At 52.4% G+C, this 19,478-nt stretch overlaps 1 protein-coding gene across 3 annotated transcripts in view; it reads right to left on the bottom strand.

The window, feature by feature from the left end:
- PRMT2 (protein arginine methyltransferase 2) overlaps window positions 1–18,203 on the bottom strand; it is a 35,917-nt gene extending 17,714 nt beyond the window's left edge. The window contains exons 1-6 of one of the 3 annotated variants that reach the window (XM_032358115.1): window positions 17,706–18,203; window positions 13,899–13,997; window positions 8,550–8,657; window positions 7,476–7,658; window positions 3,839–4,000; window positions 2,514–2,678 (exon numbers count right to left, since the gene is read on the bottom strand). In XM_032358115.1, the coding sequence (XP_032214006.1) occupies window positions 2,514–2,678; window positions 3,839–4,000; window positions 7,476–7,658; window positions 8,550–8,657; window positions 13,899–13,937 (657 nt within the window). In that variant the 5' untranslated portion in view covers window positions 13,938–13,997; window positions 17,706–18,203. Of the gene's footprint in view, window positions 1–2,513; window positions 2,679–3,838; window positions 4,001–7,475; window positions 7,659–8,549; window positions 8,658–13,898; window positions 13,998–16,570; window positions 16,809–17,705 lie in introns of those variants that run through there. The other 2 variants (XM_032358102.1, XM_032358109.1) reach the window with 2 other exon arrangements.
- Window positions 18,204–19,478: the final 1,275 nt, after the last annotated feature.

The following is a 19,478-nucleotide window of genomic DNA, read 5'->3' as shown; positions in this document are numbered from 1 at the left end:
CACTGAGCCACCCAGGCGCCCTGAAAAAGTATTTCTAAAAAAAAACAAATACAGAATCAAAGAAGAAATCTCAGTAGAATTTTTTAAAATATTTTGAATGTCGCTAAACCCTTTGTGCATTAACTGATAGAGTCATGTTTTATCTTGTAAACTGTTCATATGTTAATATAGATTACACAGATTCTTTTTAATATGACAGAGATTGAGAGACAGCGAGAGAGGGGACACAAGCAGGGGAGTGGGAGAGAGAGAAGCAGGCCTCCCGCTGGGCAGGGAGCCCCATCCCGGGACCCTAGGATCATGACCCGAGCTGAAGCCAGATGCCCAACGACTGAGCCACCACCCAGGCATCCCACACAGATTCATCTTTAAATACTGAACCAGCCTTCAATTCCAAAGATAACCTCTTCTCTGTTAGAACGTTATTCCTTTTGTGGACTGCGGGGCTACACTTGCTAGTACTCCTGAGGACTTCTGCATTTATGAACAGGAGGGTTTTTGGTTAGGGTTTGGTATTCAGGTCATGCAGGTCTCACCAAGTGAGCTGGGAAGTCTGTCCTCTTCCATCTTCTGAAAGACCCTGTTCAGATCTGGTGTTATTCTTTCCTAGAATGTGTTCACACATTTCACCAGTGAAATAATTTAGGCCTACAGATTTCCCTTCAGAAGGTCTTCAACTGTAAGTTCAATATCTTTACTAGTTATTGCATTATTCAGGTTATCTACTTCATTGTGAGTTAGAAGCAGGCCTCTAATTGGAAGGTTGCAGATTTCAGAAGAATGGATGTTTCATCTACATTTCTGACGCTGTGTCTGGGGGGAGAGCCAGAGGAAGAATGACAATGAACTCAAGACCAGCTCAGTGTACTTCAAACCCCGGTCCTCCTTCCCAGCCTGCCTGCTCCTATGCCGTTCCAAGTCCTGCAACAGCGTCTCCCTGAGCCCTGTCTTGGACCGAAAGCTGCATTACGTGGAGAGACAGGGTGGGGTGTGCTTTACTCCGTCTTACTGGGAACCAAAGCAAGGTCATGGCTACGTATGATTTTCTTCTTTATTTACGCACTGGAGAGACAGAGAGCCTGAGTGCACAGGGAACAGGGGCAGAGGGGGAGAGAGTCTCGGGCAGACTCCACGCTCGGCAGGGAGGCCAGTGCACGGCTCGGTCTCGGAACCCTGAGATCACAACACGAGCCCAAAACCGAGTCAGAAACTTAACTGAGGGCACCAGTATGTATGATTTTTAAAAACAAAACTGGATTCATGTTGTACATGCTTTTTTGTGCCTTTTTTTTTTTTAATTCCACCAACCTATGGCTTTTCTCTAAGATTATTACAAGTTGAAGGTGTACAGCCTGGTGATTTGGTTTACATACATTGTTAAACGATTACAACAGGGTTATCTATCACTTCCTACTGACGCACTGAAAAGATAGAAAAACTTCGCCTTGTGATAAAAACTCTTAGATCTCCTGGGATCAAGCCCTGCATCGGGCTCTCTGCTCAGTGGGGAGCCTGTTTCCCCCTCTCTGCCTGCCTCTCTGCCTACTTGTGATCTCTGTCAAATATATAAATAAAATCTTAAAAAAAAAAAAGTTAAAAAAAAAACCACCCTTAGATCTATGGCTGACCTTGGGATAAGCAGGGATTAAGACACTGACACCCCACGCAGTCAAAAATCCACACAGAATCTTTGACTCCCCGAAAACTAGATTCCTAATAGGCTACCCTGGCCTGAAGCCTTAACAGGAACATAAACAGTCGACAGGCATTTTATGTTATTTGTATTGTGTACTGCGTACTGACAAAGTAAGCTAGAGAAAAGAAAATGTTAAAATCATAAAGCACTGTCCTATATTTATCAAAAAAAAAAAAATAAACCCCAATGTATAAGAGAGCCCACACGTTTCAAACCCACGTTGTTTGAGGGTCGACGGTCCTCTGGTAAGACCGTCCCGTGCATCGCACAGCAGTGTCACTGGGGTTGCCACGCTGTATGTGGTGGCCCCGGTCCTCACCTGCGTGGTACCTGAAAGTCTGGACCTTTCAACCACAGCCCTCCAATTCTTTCTCCCCTCACCCTCCCTCCACTAACCACAAATGTGATCTCTTTCTAGGAGTCTGGTGGGTGAGTTTTGTGTTGCTGGTTTTAGATTCCACGTATAAATGAGACCATACGATGTATCTCTGTCTGACTTACTTCACTTAGCATAATGCCTTCAAGGTCTGTCCACATCACGGACGGCAGGGTATCGTGGCTCATGGCCGTGCGGCACGAAACAGAAGACAGCACCCGGACAAGCACCAGGTGGCTTCATTCAGCACGACAGCCACGGCTCTCCTCAAGATGTTCTGCTCACAACAGCCCCTCCAGACCCAGTCCACACCCCTCCCTGGAATCTGCACTTCCCTGGCACAATCCACGGCCATCCCACGTGGTCCAGCGCCTGTCCATGGCCATCCCGCGTGGCCCAGCGCCCATGCACAGCCATCCCGCGTGGCCCGGTGCACCTTACCAGCAGGCAGGTCCCCATCCACTCGGACACCAGCACGTCCACCTTCTCCGGCAGCACCACATCCTCCACCTTCTGCTGGAACACAGTGATGATGTCGGCAAAGCCATTCTGCATGACCAGCTGCCCTGTGTGCTGGGCCATCTCACTGGCCTCCACCGCGTACACCTGCATGTCACAGAAGGGCCATCAGCAAGAGTCCCACCCACAGAGCAGCCTGGCATCCACTCTCCCTGGGCCCAAGGCTCCAGCCAAGCCAGAGGCAGCCTCAAAGAAAACAGCGACAGAAGGAAAGAGGTGCGCTGGATAGCAGGGACAGACCTCCAACAGCCAAGCCCTGACAAGGGAGCTACCTCCCATCTTTTTTTTTTTTTTAAAGATTTTATTTATTTATTTGACAGAGAGAGAAAGAGACAGACACATTACAAGTAGGCAGAGAGGCAGGCAGAGAGGGGTAAGCAGGCTCCCTGCTCAGCAGAGAGCCCGATGCGGGGCTCGATCCCAGGACCCTGAGATCATGACCTGAGCTGAAGGCAGAGGCTTTAACCCTCTGAGCCACCCAGGTGCCCCGCTACCTCCCATCTTAACTCCACCTTCTGCCTAAAACAGATGGGGACTGCGGTGGACAGAAGAGTCTGCATGCACACCGGGTACCCGTCGCAGAGGCCCTGTGGGTCAGACCCGGTGGCCCAGCTCCCATACACACAGCCACATACCCCAGAGTTTCCCACACCGGCCTGAGAATGATCGGACTTTAAGGGTACCAGTGGCTGAGACAGCTTCAAGCCCAGGTTGTCACTGGAAGGTCCTGAGTCTTACGTCTTGGTTCTGATAGCATCTGAACACCAGTGATCCCTGTCCTGCAGTTTCCCGTATAAACTGGAATTTCACCCACCTGTGTCAGGGGCATTTCAGAGGCTTCAACTCTGGAGCCTCACACATGCTTTGTAGGGAAGAGGAGAAAGGACCCCAGCATGCGTCATGGAGAGTGGACTGTCCTGTCCCTGCCAGGTGGTCCTTGTTCGGTGCAGGGGTAACACATGGACAGTGACCTACACAAGCGGCCCAGCCCCAGCACACAGACACGTGTTTCTCTAGCTGATAAGCATGTTACACAAAACATCTGATCGCACGCAACTCGGATATTCTCTGCTCTGTCCTACTCTACTCAGTGCTGCTGGTGACTCAGCAGGCCGAGGTCATGACCGCCGACAGGCTCAGCCCACACGAACACATTGCCCATTTCACCAACATGATGCCTTTGCATGAGGATGACACATCCCCAGACTCGGCTCGAAGCTGCTGAAGGAGAGCTGTTTCTTACTCACGGCTTTAGGCTGCGCATAGTGGGCACAAAAGAGGCTGATGATCCCTGTTCCGCAGCCGACATCCAGAATCACTTTATCTTTCAGGGATTCTTTATTTTGCAGGATAACATTGTGGTATTTAGTTGTCCGCGGCTGGTCTGCCAACATTTCCAAGTGAAGTTTCTAGAGGAAATACACATTAGGAATCACTGCCTGTAATATGAACTGTGCTGAACTCTGGTTTAAGAAGGAAGATCAGAGACCGAGCTAATAATCCCCTTGAGCCCAAAACACCATGCCTAAAAATACGAGCAACAAAGAAAAAAAACACAAGACCCGAAGACCTAAATATGCTGGCATATAAAAACACAACAGTGAAGAAATGAAATGGAATTTTCTGGAATCCTTCCAGTTCAGTGTGATGCTACCTACGGCTTCACCCTGTACCTCCCCAACAGCCGGATGAGCACACAGGCGGGTAGACCACTCAGGAAGTGGAGCAGACACTGCCCTCCTGACCACTGTTCCCACTGGAGACAGGAGGAACCACCAAATTCCCCACCAGGTGCCACTTGGCCAAGTATGCACCAAGACAGATGCCAGAGGAGGCACACTGGCCCCTCATGAAACTACAGCTCTGGAGGGAGCTGATGACCTCACAAGGGTGAGCTCAAGGTCTCCAGCCATGTCCAGAGGGAGGAAAACACATGAAACCCAAGATAACATAACACTCCATGGGAATCACACCAATCCCCAGAAAAAAGAGAAAGGGTCCTCCAAATGGTTCATGAAGCCACGGGTGGAAGTCAGAGCCCAGAAAGGCTGCACCCACAACACTGGCCCCCACGCCCCACTTTTCAGGTCTCGAGCTGCAGAACACGCAGCGTACACACAGTGCGGCTGCGAGGCAGACACTGAAGCTACCCAGACCTTGTCAGCACAGACAGGAAGTCTGCACAGGGCCTTCACGAGCCCATCGTGGCTCCTCACAAAGACACTCAGCGCTGAGAAACAAAAGACTGAGGGTCAGAGGGGACACAATCAGGACTCAGCCATCCCACCTGAGTAGTCCACTTGACAGAAAGTCAGAACTAGGTTGCTAAGGTGTACACATAAGTTGACAAAAATAAAAAGAAAAATGAGCAAATTATATGAAAGTTTACCAAAAAGAGAAGAAATGGAAAAGGCCAACAAAATATAGAAGATGACCCATCTGACTTTAAAAATGGAAATCAAAATCAAGAAATACCACGTTTCACCTTTAAGAGGAGAGATCTGTATTTACTTCAGCGATGTGCGGCTAGGAAACGAGCATTCACGTACACTGGTGGCGTCCAGTGGCCAGTCTTTCTGGAGGGCAAACTGGCAAGACCCGCCAAAGGGAAAAAGCACATGCACCCTACAAATTTACCCAAGAGAAATTCTAGCAGAAGTTTAGCAATTTTCTGTAAGAGAAAACCCACTGGAGCACTGCTTGTCGTGGGGCAAAGCTGTTAAAGAAGCAAACCACCAAGAGGGCCCTTTTACAATCACTGAGACACTCTTGATAGTCCGAAAGCTCCAGGGACGCGGAGTGGCTCAGTGAGGCGTCTGCCTTCAGCTCGGATCATGATCCCAGGGTCCAGGGATCGAGTCCCACGTCGGGCGCCTGCCCCGCGGGAGTCTGCCGCTCCCCCTGCCCGCTGCTCCCCTGCCTGCGCGCGCTCCTCCTGACAAATCAGTAAGTAAAGAAAATCTTCCGGAAAACGAAGTCTGAAAGCTCTAGTCGCATGCGTGCGTCGAGGGTTTCCTTCACTGTCACGCGCTGAACCATGACACGGGACGCGCCTACCGAACACCTACACGAGAAGGGGCCCTGCAGCGGTGGGTCACACAGCGGACACTCGTGCAACGACTGCGGGTCACACAGCGGACACTCGTGCAGCGACTGCGGGTCACACAGCGGACACTCGTGCAGCGACTGCGGGTCACACAGCGGACACTCGTGCAGCGACTGCGGGTCACACAGCGGACACTCGTGCAGCGACTGCGGGTCACACAGCGGACACTCGTGCAGCGACTGCGGGTCACACAGCGGACACTCGTGCAGCGACTGCGGGTCACACAGCGGACACTCGTGCAGCGACTGCGGGTCACACAGCGGACACTCGTGCAGCGACTGCGGGTCACACAGCGGACACTCGTGCAGCGACTGCGGGTCACACAGCGGACACTCGTGCAGCGACTGCGGGTCACACAGCGGACACTCGTGCAGCGACTGCGGGTCACACAGCGGACACTCGTGCAGCGACTGCGGGTCACACAGCGGACACTCGTGCAGCGACTGCGGGTCACACAGCGGACACTCGTGCAGCGACTGCGGGTCACACAGCGGACACTCGTGCAGCGACTGCGGGTCACACAGCGGACACTCGTGCAGCGACTGCGGGTCACACAGCGGACACTCGTGCAGCGACTGCGGGTCACACAGCGGACACTCGTGCAGCGACTGCGGGTCACACAGCGGACACTCGTGCAGCGACTGCGGGTCACACAGTGGACACTCGTGCAACGACAGCCTGCGGCACCCCACGCCTGCCCAGCCCGGGCCTGCAGCCTCACCGAGCGCGGAGAGGGACGCCGCAAGGGCCGGGCCGGCTCAGCGCTACCCATTACCGGTCCACCACTGCGGACTCCGAAGAAGCAGCTTTACTAGCCCCCCGCAGGAGGAAGATCTCCGGGCCTAGCAACAGTCCAGCCAATGAGAAACTGCCGCACTCGGCCAATGAGAAGCCGCCGCCGCCCTCCAGAGGGCGTTCCTTCCACACAGCCCCGCCCACTCCCCCTTCCTTAGGAAAAGCCTCCTGGCCTTGGTTCTGCAGACCCGCCTGCAGTTCCCCACCGGGGCTCGACCCGCCCTGCGGGCCCTCCGCTCCTCCCCAAGAAGCCCACTTTGCTGGTACGGCCCTTGTTTTTAAGGCTGCGGCCACCAGACGCCCTGGCAACAGGAACCACCATGCTGACTCCCAGAGAACCAGCTCCCTGGTCGCTTCCCTTCCTAAACCTCTTCCAACACTGCTTTCTAACTTTACCTAACTGAATCGGAGTTACTCTTTCATGTCCTGCTGCTTTCACCCAACATCCTGTCTGCGAGGTGTATTCTGCACGCATCGGCTTTGGTCTAGCTTTAAGTTGTAAACAGGAGCTGCCTCGACCATACAGTTATGGGTCTTTGTCCTAACGGGGAAAAAACTCCAAAAAACTAATAAGCTAGTTATTTAGAGGTATTATTGTTGGCTTGTATAACATTTTCGTATTTTATTTTTAAAATAAAATGTGTTATGGTATTTTAAATGTTGAGAAAAGTTCATCATCTCATTGCTCAGATAACATCTCTAAACCACCATGGGCCACTCCAGCCCACCACCTGCTTTTGTAGGGTCTGCCAGCGAAGAACGGCTTTCACATTTTTTGATTGGTTAGGGTTAGGGTTTGCTCATCTCCTCATGGTCTTACGGCCACTCACGCACCACGATGGCAGAGCCGAGGAGCCACATGCCCTGCTGAGCCGAAGAAAACGTCTGGGAACCCTGCGCTAAGCCACGAAGAGGAGCAGCCCAGCTGAAGCTAACTCAAGAGCTGAGGCAGGAAACCGCCACCTCCGTGGCCCCAGCCATACCAGCGTTCCATAGCTGCCGAAGTACTCCTCGTCCTGCCACGTGTCCTCAGGGTCACAGTCCTCCAGGTGCTTCCCGAGGTGGTTTGCAGGTATGTACCCACAGCAGCCCGCGCGCTCGCCCCACCACCAATCAGCAGTTGTCTGCCTCAGGATAAGAATTTTTTCTCCCCTCAAAAAGCTGAGCTGGAAAAAAACATACAAAGAAGTCAAAATTCAAGAAAAACCTGTAGTTGGTATTTCAGTGGTGGCTCAGTGATAAGCCCCCCATCACTGGGGCCCAAATCAGCTATTTCAAAAAAGACTCATGGGTAATTACACAAACTCACAATTTCTGAAAATGATACCAACATTGAGAGACTTTTGTGGAACATCTACATGAAAGAAAGCACAGCTTAGCTGGTATTTTTTTAAAGGAAAGATTAAACATTTTTGAACAACTTAAAACAGAATTTCTCTATCGCCTCTTCGCTGTAACTCAGCTATGTGGCAGCTGATGCACTGACTGGAGTAGAAGAAACTACACTCGAGTCAGTATCTTTTTTAAAGATTTATTTATCTGAGAGAGAGAGAGTGGGAGTGGGAGGAAGGCCAGAGGGAGTGGGAGAGAGGACCTCCAGCAGACTCCCCGCTGAGCACTGAGCATGGAGCCCAGTGCTGAACTTGACCTCTGACCCCTGAGATCATGACCCGAGCTGAAATCAAGAGGCGGAGGCTTAACCATCTGAGCCACTATCCTCAAGTCGGTATTTTTATTTTATAGCCTTAATGTTCATTAACTAGAATAGGTTCTAAATCAAGGTTTCTAAAAAGAAACTGCAACAGGTGCTTCCTTCCCCCATTCCTCACCCGATATCCTTCACCTAAGGCTTGGCATCAGAATCTGTTAGGCTGGGAGAAGGGTCACTCCCAGGTCTCCCTTGGCTCTAAACATCTGAATACTTCTTTACTTAACTTTGGTATGACTTCCTCAAAATTCTTACCTAATTCTGTCACCTAGCATGCCATTTAGCCAAATCCATAAAACATGGACCCAAGGCCCGAGGCCCCTGCCTGTAAGCAAGTGTGTAGGGTTACCTGCGTCTGGTCAGTGGCAGAATAGTCTGCAATGGCCACGAACTCTTCCGGCTGCACACCCTCCTGGAGCTGCTCCCGGTCACCGCACTCCACGTGACCTTCTCCCTCCTGCTCAAAGCCAAGGGAAGAACAGGGGATGACTATGGGGCTCCTCTCCGTGTCCGTCCTAATAACCTGTAGCCTTCGGTCATCAGGAAGGTTTCACATGAAGACCCACGTGACCAGGGTTAATCGCACAGTTTGGGTCATCTTCACCAGCAACTCCTTCTGAAAGTGGTGACTGGCCCCAAGAGAAAGAAGACCTGCTTCTGGGCCTCATGCTCTCTGGACCTCTTCAGACTGGAGGACAGAACTGGGCAGGCTTCCGGAAGGTGCCAGTGACCAGGCCCGACCCTCATGGCCTGACTTGGACCTCAAGGCTGCTCATATAGACTGCTCAGGACCCAAAAGGGGAGCCTGAGACCACACACTGCCCAGTCTCTAATTTCTGTCAGAAGAGGCTTGTCTGGAAGATGTCCACTGGAGGTAGCAGAACCTCCAAGCCCGTGTTCCATTTCAATGCAGCAACTCTGTCCCAATATATACACATTTTTAGCAAAGTTCCCTAAACATACACGTAATTCATGTTCTTTGGAAAACATGTGAAGCACAAGTGTACACAGAGGAAAATTAAAACCATCTGTAATCTCACCCACTGGTCAGAAATAACGATGCTTAACAAGTTAACATTTATATTTTTTTTCAGCCTTTTTTTTCCCCAAGATTTTCTTTACTGTCAGAGAGAGACAGTACAAGCAGGAGGAGGGGCAGGCAGAGCAGGCAGAGGGGAAGCAGACTCCCCATCAAGCAAGGAGCCCAACACAGGACTCGGTCCCAGGAACCTGGAATCACAATCTGAGCCGAAGGCAAACACTTAACAGAGTCACCCAGGCATCCCTTGGGCTTTATTTTTAAGATTTATTTATTTTGAGAGTGAGAAAGAGCACTCCTGTGTGGGAAAGGGGCCAGAGAGGGAGGGAGAGAATTTCAAGCCAATTCCCTGCTGAGCACAAGCCTGACACAGGGATCGACCTCACGACCCTGAGGTCATGACTTGAGCCGAAACCAAGAGTCGGACGTTCAACTGACTGAGCCACCAAGGCACCCCCAGGCCTCTTTTGAAGTGTACACATAGCATGTGCATACAGGGTGTTTACTGAGATCATGAAATTCTGCCTTGTGATATGTGCCCCACTTATTAAATTCCTTTTTTTATTAAGTTCAATTTGCCAACATGCAGTACATCATTAGTTTTCGATGTAGCATCCAATGATTCATTAGTTGTGTGTAACACTCACTTATTATATTCCTAACATTTTTCCTCCTTTTTAAATTATTTCTAAATACCACTTCCTAACATTTGGTAATATTCTGTGAATTATCATAACTTATTTAACGGATTTCCTAGTTTGGTACCCTTAAACTATTTCCAGTTTATACTTTCACAAATTATGTTAGGATGAACTTTTTTTTTTAAGATTTTTATTTACTTATTTGACAGAGAGAGATCACAAGCAGGCAGAGAGGCAGGCAGAGAGAGAGAGGGAAGCAGGCTCCCTGCTGAGCAGAGAGCTCAATTCGGGGCTCGATCCCAGGACCCTGAGATCATGACCTGAGCCAAAGACAGAGGCTTAACCCATTGAGCCACCCAGGCGCCCCTAAGACGAACTTTCTTTAAAAATACCATTTTGTCTGTCATGACAATTTTCTTAGGATAAACTTCGGAGTGGGAAATGGCAGATTAAAATGCCATGTATTTACACGCATACACAACTCACACACACGCACAGTTGTTCTTTTGACACAGTTTTTTGAGAAGGATGTGACAAATACTTTTTTTTTGCCTTTTTTACTAACATAATACCTTGTGAGAAACTTCCCAATTCTTAGAAGCCTAACTTACAAATTCCAACAACTGTATAATACTCCGCAGTACGAGTTCTTCTCTTCAGTCATCCTTGACTAATGGACGCTCCCTGGGGTCCGGCTCTCTACCACGGTGCGGCCACAACATTCATACACATTTACCCTCGTGGGACGACATTTTATTTCTAGGAGACAGATGACCGAGGCTGGACCATAAGCTTTTCATTCACGCATTTGCGAGACTCTTCCGTACAGGGTGCGGCGCCCACACTTCTCCAGCGAAGCGGACAGCACCCTCCGGCGACTACTCACGCAACGGGCACCATTGTGGTCTTTAATTTTTGCCGGAGCAACAGGTATAGAGACGCCAGAAAAAGCAAATATGTGGGGAAACAAGACTATTTCTTATACTCCGCAAGAAAGACTTTTAATAGTATAAGGAGACACTAATTATTTATTGTGGGGTTTATGACAGATGTTACAAGAGCACAAACAGTGCAAAACTGGGGGCGAGTATGTAGAGCTAATGTGCAGGTGTCTTACACTGTGAAGCGGTCGACACAAACAGCACTGGGGTGGGTTAAAGATGCGCATCACAGTTTCCTGGTAACCACTAAAATATTCGTAAAAGATACAGGTGAAAAACCAACAGAGGAGACAATGTGGCAATATTAGCAATATTTCACTAACCCAAACAGAGGTAACACTGGAGAAAGGCACCAAGAAGAAAGGAAAAACAGCAGGAGGCCGACTCAACCACATCAGTCACATGCTCAACGTTAACGGACTAAATACTCCAATGAAAGAGCAGAGATCACCGACAGGAAAGAAACGGACATTTCTACAGGCTCTTTACAAGAGAAACATTTTAAATATAAGGTCTTTGATTCAAAATATAGGTGTTTGTGCACCATGCAAGCTGGTACACCCATATTAATATAAGATAAAATAGACATAAGACAAACAAAAGTACTAGGTAAAAAGAGATTTCATAAAAATAAAAGTCAATTAGCTTAGAAAATAAAAACTATCCTGAATGTATATGTCAAATAACAGATTCAAAATACGTGAAGCAAAAAGTGACAGATTCAAAAGGAAGTTTTAAAAAAAAAAAAAAAAAGACAAACCCACAATCATGGTGGAAATTTCTTTAAAATTGTATTTATTTATTTTAGAGACAGAGAGAGCAGGTGTCTAAGCAAGTGCAGGGAGCGACAGAGAGAGAGAAACAGAACCCAGAAGGGGGCGGGGGGCATTTGACCCCACGACCCTGAGATCATGACTAGAGCCAAAACCATGAGTCAGACACTTAACTCACAAGTGACCCGGCACAGCCATAGTGGGAATTTCTGAAGCTCATCCCGCTCGGTAACTACACAACAAATGGGCAACAGAGCAGAAAGGACACAAATGTTTGAATAATACTAGCAACACGCTTGACCTTAATGACATTTATAGAAAACAGATTCTTTGTGGGTGCGTGTGCGGCGCTCACAACAGCCTACCTGACTAGGCCACAAAGCAAGCCTGAATAAATTTCCAAAGACTGAAATTGTACAGAGCATATTTTCTGACCAAACATAAGCAAACCAAAATTAAATAACAAAGAGATAAATAAAAATCCCTAAATCTCCAGAAATAGCACACTTCTGAATAGCCCAGAAACTGTCTGATTTCCACTGTGACATATTATAAAGTATTTTAACTGATCAAAAATAAAAATACAACATAGTTAAGTGTGTGAGGCAAGAAAACTGAGGCCAGAGGAAAAGTCACAGCTTTGAACACATGTACTAGAGAAGAAAGGTTCAAGTCAGTGTTGCAAATTTCCATCACAAGATGCTACAAGAAGAGAAAATTAAACCCAGAGGAGGAAAGAAATAAAGATAAAAGCAGAAATCAATAAAACAGAAAGCAGATGAACAAAGAAAGTCAAAGACAAAACCAGTTCTTTGAAAAGATAAAACTGTTAAAACTCTAACCCTAACCCTAACCCTAACCGTACACTAGTAGGACTGCCACAGACCCGCACACAACGGTGACAGTCACACAGGGGGCGATCCACCAAACGTGACAGTCACACGTGGGGGTGGGGGGGATCCACAGAACGTGAGAGTCACACGGGGGGTGCGATCCACGAACGTGACAATCACACATGGGGGCACTCTGCGGGACATGACAGTCACACGGGGTGGGGGACGCCGCGGGATGTGAGGGTCAGGGAGCACACGACAGAAGCGTCTCATAGGGCTAAATTAGCTCTACACACACATCAAGGGCAAACCCCCAAAGAAACACTGGGAAAAGGCAAGTTGCAGACGACACAAAGTACAACTCTGCTTAGACAAATTCTACAAAGTGCACACAAACAGCATCACGTACTGTTCCAAGATGCCTATATTAGGTACAAAAGCATAAAAAGTGGTGCAGAAGCACAAAGATCAATTTCTAATTCACAGTAGTATTTGCCTGCGGAAACAGAGTAAAAGGAATGGGGCTGGGGTTAGGGAACAAGCTTTACCTACGTTTCCTTCAGACTACGTACACCTAAGTATACACAGACATTCCCAACAAAATGTTAACAAGTTCTCACTTCTCTGTGCTATGAACTTGATGTTTACATTATTTTGTAAATGTTCTAACATTTTCTAAATTTCTCAAAAGAACAAGAGTGCATCCACAGAATTTAAGTTTTATGATTAATTTTAAGAAACAGATTAATGAGGGGCGCCTGGGTGGCTCAGTCCTTAGGCGTCGGCCTTCAGCTCAGAACCCTGGGATCAAGTCCCGTAAGGAGGGCGGCTCCTGCTCGTGAGGAGCCTGCTTCTTCCTCTCCCACACCCCCTGCTTGTGTTCCCTGTCTTGCTGTCTCTCTCTCTGTCAAATACATAAATAAAATCTTAAAAAAAAAAAAAGAAACATATTAATGAAGCGACACAACTATGAATCAAATTCCTATATATAAAAACCAAAATGGGATTATACCAGCCACGGGAAGGGTAGAGGAAAAAATGTCAAAGCTGACATCACGGCTATGAAAATAGTTGATTTTTTAAAAAACATTTATTAGAGTATTCATCTGGTTTTTAATTTTATATATTCAACATTCATTGAAATTTAGGGTAATTTTTTTTTTTAACTAATAGCTTGAATGAAACTAGACGTATGTCCCAGGCAGAGAAAGATGTAAATAAATAAATCATTCTAAAGTGTCCAGCCTGCTTTTAAGATATTATGCCTGGGACTTTACCAAACTAAAACAGTGTGCGCGCTTCACAGCACAGGTGCCAAAGGGGGAGTCGCGGCGGGAGGCACACAGCTCCATTCGGAACGTCACATGTAACCCTCACAAAGACCGCATCTCCTCCAACTATGCGGCCCCCGGCTAGTGGCTGAGCCGTGCTCTCCGCAGTATCGTGTCCTTACACAGAAAACCGACATTACCTGCAGTTCACCTTGGAGGCAGTCATCGGATGTGGCCATGGTTCTCGTAGGGTCTGCCGCATCACTGCCTTGTTTAATACTCCATTTCCCCCTCCATTTCTACTTTTAAAAAGAGAGACAATAAGAAAACACTTCGTTATATCTGCTTCACTTCTAAGGTTCTGGCAAAGACCATAGTAAAGGTCCTATGCCGAACGGAAGCAAAACGGTGTCAAAAGAATGAAACAGAAATCAAATTTTTTAAACACAATGTTTTACAGAAACGGGAAGCATTTAAAATTTATGAACTTCTACGAGTACGCTTTCTTCACTAGTCTGCAAAGGTGCTGATCTTACCTGCTGCATGAACCCTGTGAGCTTTCTTTAGATTACTGGGTTGATTTAAAACAACTAATCAATGTCAAATCTTTTCTAGAACCTCAATTAAAACTCCCTACTGTGAAAATAAAGGAACCCTCGTTTGAAATGGAGTTGGGACCAGCATGGGGAGTTCTAACCCCCACACACTCCTAGACCAACAGGACAGCTATTTTAACCACGACAGCAGGAGGAAGATCTCCTACCCAGGCAACAGCCCCCCAACGGGAGACTGTCATGGTGACACAGCCCCGCCAGTGGGAGCTGTCAGAGCCCAGCCAATGGGAGACTGTCACAGTGTCACAGCCCCACCAATAGGAGACTGTCACAGTGTCACAGCCCAGCCAACGGGAGACTGTCACAGTGTCACAGCCCCGCCAGTGGGAGACCGTCACAGTGTCACAGTCCGGTCAATGGGAGACCATCACAGTGTCACAGCCCCGCCAATGGGAGACTGTCACGGTGACACAGCCCCGCCAGTGGGAGCTGTCAGAGCCCTGCCAATGGGAGACCGTCACAGTGTCACAGTCCGGTCAATGGGAGACCATCACAGTGTCACAGCCCCACCAATAGGAGACTGTCACAGTGTCACAGCTCAACCAACGGGAGACTGTCACAGTGTCACAGCCCTGCCAATGGGAGACTGTCACAGTGTCACAGTCCGGCCAACGGGAGACTGTCACGGTGACACAGCCCCACCAGTGGGAGCTGTCAGAGCCCGGCCAATGGGAGACTGTCACAGTGTCACAGGCCCGCCAATGGGAGACCGTCACAGTGTCACAGTCCGGTCAATGGGAGACCATCACAGTGTCACAGCCCCGCCAATGGGAGACCGTCACAGTGTCACAGCCCCGCCAATGGGAGACTGTCACAGTGTCACAGCCCCGCCAATGGGAGACCGTCACAGTGTCACACTCCGGTCAATGGGAGACCATCACAGTGTCACAGCCCCGCCAATGGGAGACTTTCACAGTGTCACAGCCCAGCCAACGGGAGACTTTCACGGTGACACAGCCCTGCCAGTGGGAGCTGTCAGAGCCCGGCCAATGGGAGACTGTCACAGTGTCACAGCCCCGCCAGTGGGAGACCGTCACAGTGTCACAGTCCGGTCAATGGGAGACCATCACAGTGTCACAGCCCCGCCAATGGGAGACTGTCACGGTGACACAGCCCCGCCAGTGGGAGCTGTCAGAGCCCTGCCAATGGGAGACCGTCACAGTGTCACAGTCTGGTCAATGGGAGACCATCACAGTGTCACAGCCCCACCAATAGGAGACTGTCACAGTGTCACAGCCCAACCAACGGGAGACTGTCACAGTGTCACAGCCCTGCCAATGGGAGACTGTCACAGTGTCACAGTCCGGCCAACGGGAGATTGTCACGGTGACACAGCCCCACCAGTGGGAGCTGTCAGAGCCCGGCCAATGGGAGACTGTCACAGTGTCACAGCCCCGCCAATGGGAGACCGTCACAGTGTCACAGTCCGGTCAATGGGAGACCATCACAGTGTCACAGCCCCGCCAATGGGAGACCGTCACAGTGTCACAGCCCCGCCAATGGGAGACTGTCACAGTGTCACAGCCCCGCCAATGGGAGACCATCACAGTGTCACACTCCGGTCAATGGGAGACCATCACAGTGTCACAGCCCCGCCAATGGGAGACCGTCACAGTGTCACAGTCCGGTCAATGGGAGACCATCACAGTGTCACAGCCCCGCCAATGGGAGACCGTCACAGTGTCACAGCCCCGCCAATGGGAGACTGTCACAGTGTCACAGCCCCGCCAATGGGAGATTGTCACAGTGTCACACTCCGGTCAATGGGAGACCATCACAGTGTCACAGCCCTGCCAATGGGAGACTTTCACAGTGTCACAGCCCAGCCAACGGGAGACTTTCACGGTGACACAGCCCTGCCAGTGGGAGCTGTCAGAGCCCGGCCAATGGGAGACTGTCACAGTGTCACAGCCCCGCCAGTGGGAGACCGTCACAGTGTCACAGTCCGGTCAATGGGAGACCATCACAGTGTCACAGCCCCACTAGTAGGAGACTGTCACAGTGTCACAGCCCAGCCAACGGGAGACTGTCACAGTGTCACAGCCCAGCCAATGGGAGACTGTCAGTGTCACCGCCTAGGCAACAGGAGACCGTCACAGGGTCAATGCCCGGCCAGTGAGAGGCTGTCACAGTGTCACCGCCCGGCCAACAGGAGACTGTGACGCTGGCACAGCCCAGCCGGGCAGGCTGTCCCCGCCCCACACTCTTCCTTCAAAGCAGCTCCTCCCGCCCGCCTCTCCGACCTCAGCCAGACCTGCCTTGAGCTCGCAGGCCTGAAACTGCAATTCCAGTCACTTCCGAATAAACCCGTTTTGCGGGTAAAAAACCGGCCGCTTTATTTTCAAGGTCATCCACGGGGACTTCCCGGTGCACTAGCAGGGGCCGCGACGCACACCTCGCAGAGGGCCCCCTCCCCCCCGCACGTCCTCCTGCCCCGCCGCGACCGCGGGCCCACACGATGCCCCGCACGAACGGCTCCCCCCGCACAAGGCTGGGTCGACACGCGCGTCGCCGGCCGAGGTCGGGGCGTCCTCCGTGACGTCCGTCCGCGCAACCCGGGGTGGGCGGGCCCCGGGCGGGCCGGAGCTGCGAGGCCAGCGAGGGGCGCTCCGGGCGGCCCGAGAGGAGGGGCGGGTCTTGCGGGCTCGCCTCTTCCCTAGGCCCAACCGCAGAGGCGAGCGCGGCCGCGCGTCCTCGTCCGGACCGTGGATCCCGCACCCGCCGGCGCCGGTCCGACACCCCGCAGCGCCGGTTTCTCGCGGCACGAGCCCCTCCTCCCCGGCGAAGCCCGGCTGGGGCCCGGGTGGGACGGCCGCCAGGGCGGGGCTGCTGGACCCGCTGACCCCGCAGGGCCCGGGGAACCGGCTGACCCCGCAGGGCCCGGGGGACCGGCTGACCCCGCAGAGCCTGGGGGACGGGGCGGGGCCTGGAGGACCGGGCGGGGCCAGGTCAGCCGAGCGGGCGGTGGGGGCAGAGGCCCTGGGATGCCAGGGACGAGCGGCCAGCGGCAGTGGGTGCGGTGGGGGGGGGGCTCGGCGCGGGGCACCGCGCGGGGAGGACCGGCGGGACGGCTCTGGGGCCCGCGCCGCGGAAGGCAGGTGGGCGCGGCTCCGGGGAGGCGTGGCTGGGGAAAGGGGCGCGGCGCCGCAGGGCGTGGCACGGGAGGGGGGTAAGCGGAGCGGTGGGCGTGGCTCGGAGGAAGGGGCGTGGCCCTGCGGTTGCCCGGCCTGCGGTCAGCCGCGGGAGCGCCCCGCGCACAGCCGGGAAGGCTGGGGGTCTTCGAGGGGGCCTCGGCCTCGGTCGACCCACTGACGCACGCGCCCGGAAAGGACTCACTGGGCACGTCCTGCCTCGGTGCGGTCCAGCCGCCCGAGCTGCCCACGGGAAACCTACCTCAGCCGCCTCTCCCCGCCGAGCTCTGCGTCCACACCGCGGGTGCGGAGGGGCGGACGGCGCCTGCCAGCAGCCCGAGCCGCCGCCCTCGGCTCGCGCAGGCGCAATGCGCGCAGGCCGGCGGCGGACGGAGCCCCTCCCTGGGCTCCGCTCCCCACGCCTGCGCAGTCCGTGCCCGTCCCTCCGTCGGGAGAGTGGAGCCGCCGCCGTCGGCCGCACGCAGGCGCGGTCGCTCAGGCCGCTCTGGGAGGGACGAGGGCCGCGCGCAGGCGCACTTCTCGGGTTGCGCTGCCCGCCGCGGCGCCCGCGGAACGCGGCTCCCGGTGTTGTGACGGGCGGGCGCTGGGGTCGCGGCGGGGCCTGGGGGGTGGGGAGGTGAGGGGGCCCCGGGACCGAGGCTGGCCTGGGCAGCACGGACCCCCTGTGAGGGACGGGAGCGGCAGGTTGGGGAGCGGGACGCGGTTTCGGCTGCTTTCCCGCGTAATCCGGTCTGCGCGGGGGGGGGGGGGGGGGGGGGGGACGCGGCGGACGGACGGACCGACGGACGGGGAAGCTACGTCACCGGGGGCGAGTCTGAGACCGAAACGGAGGTGGGGGACCTCAGGGCCCCGAGTGTGCGGCGGCCTCGGGGGCGGCGAGGGGCCCGCCCTGTCGTCGGGGAGCCCCGGTCGGGCCGGGCGGGGGGTCGCTCGGGTCTCCGTCTCGGGGTGCGGGGCTGGAGGCTGCTCCGGAGAAGCTGCGTGGGGCCGGGCCGGGCCGGCGGCGGGGCTGCGGGGGGCTGCGGGGGGCTGCGGGGGGCTGCGGGCGCGTCCGACCCGGGGGAGCGGGACGAGCGGGAGGAGGGTCCTCAGCGCGCGAGGGGAGCGGCCGGCACAGGTGGGCCAGGGTTGAAACGAAATAAACTGACGGTAGGAAACCGGCCCGGATCTTCACGAATCCCATGAGTTGGGACAATTTCTAGAAAAACGGTACTTGGGAAAGCCGCAAGCCTCCGTATTGTTGCGGGAACTGATTTTGTCATTTAGAACCTGACGAAGGCAACTCCGGGCCCAGACGGCTTCGCTGGGAAGTGCCCGACCTTCCGAGAAGAGAACGGACCGCTGGGACCCAGATGTTTCCAGAAACGAACGAAAAGTGTCCTTGTGGCCGGTTCTAGGCCAGCGTGACTCTGCACAACAAGCCGGTGGGAGAGAAGTGCACACATCATGACCAAGCTTTACTCCAGGAACGAAGGAGGGTTTTTTGTTTTTTAAAGATTTTATTTATTTATTTGACAGACAGAGACACAAGTAGGCAGAGAGGCAGGCAGAGAGAGAGGAGGAAGCAGGCTCCCCACTGAGCAGAGAGCCCGATGCGGGACTCGATCCCAGGACCCTGGGACCATGACCTGAGCCGAAGGCAGAGGCTTAACCCACTGAGCCACCCAGGTGCCCCGAAGGATGGTTTAAAATTTAAAAATATTTCCACAGTTCAGATGATAGGACAGAAACCATACGAGCATCTACGTGGTGCAGAAAAAAATTTCCTAAAACTCAAAACACACCAAATTCACAAAACTAGAAACAAAAAAGAAAGGAATAGCTTAATCTCAGACATCTGTTAAAAACAAATAAAAGCAAAAGAGTGAGTGCTTTCCCCTGGATTCAGGAAGAAGAGGAGGGTGTCCTCCGTAACCTCCATTCAGCTGTGTACAGTGATGCAGGAAGGTAAAAGACAAGGTAAAGACTCCAGAAAAAGTCATTATTCACAGGTAGTGTGATTGTGTTTGCAGAT

This window comes from Mustela erminea, chromosome 1 (genome assembly GCF_009829155.1).
Source record: "Mustela erminea isolate mMusErm1 chromosome 1, mMusErm1.Pri, whole genome shotgun sequence".
NCBI classification, from domain to species: domain Eukaryota; kingdom Metazoa; phylum Chordata; class Mammalia; order Carnivora; family Mustelidae; genus Mustela; species Mustela erminea.
Note: the sequence above shows the minus strand (reverse complement) of the source record. Positions and strands in the feature narration are given on the sequence as shown.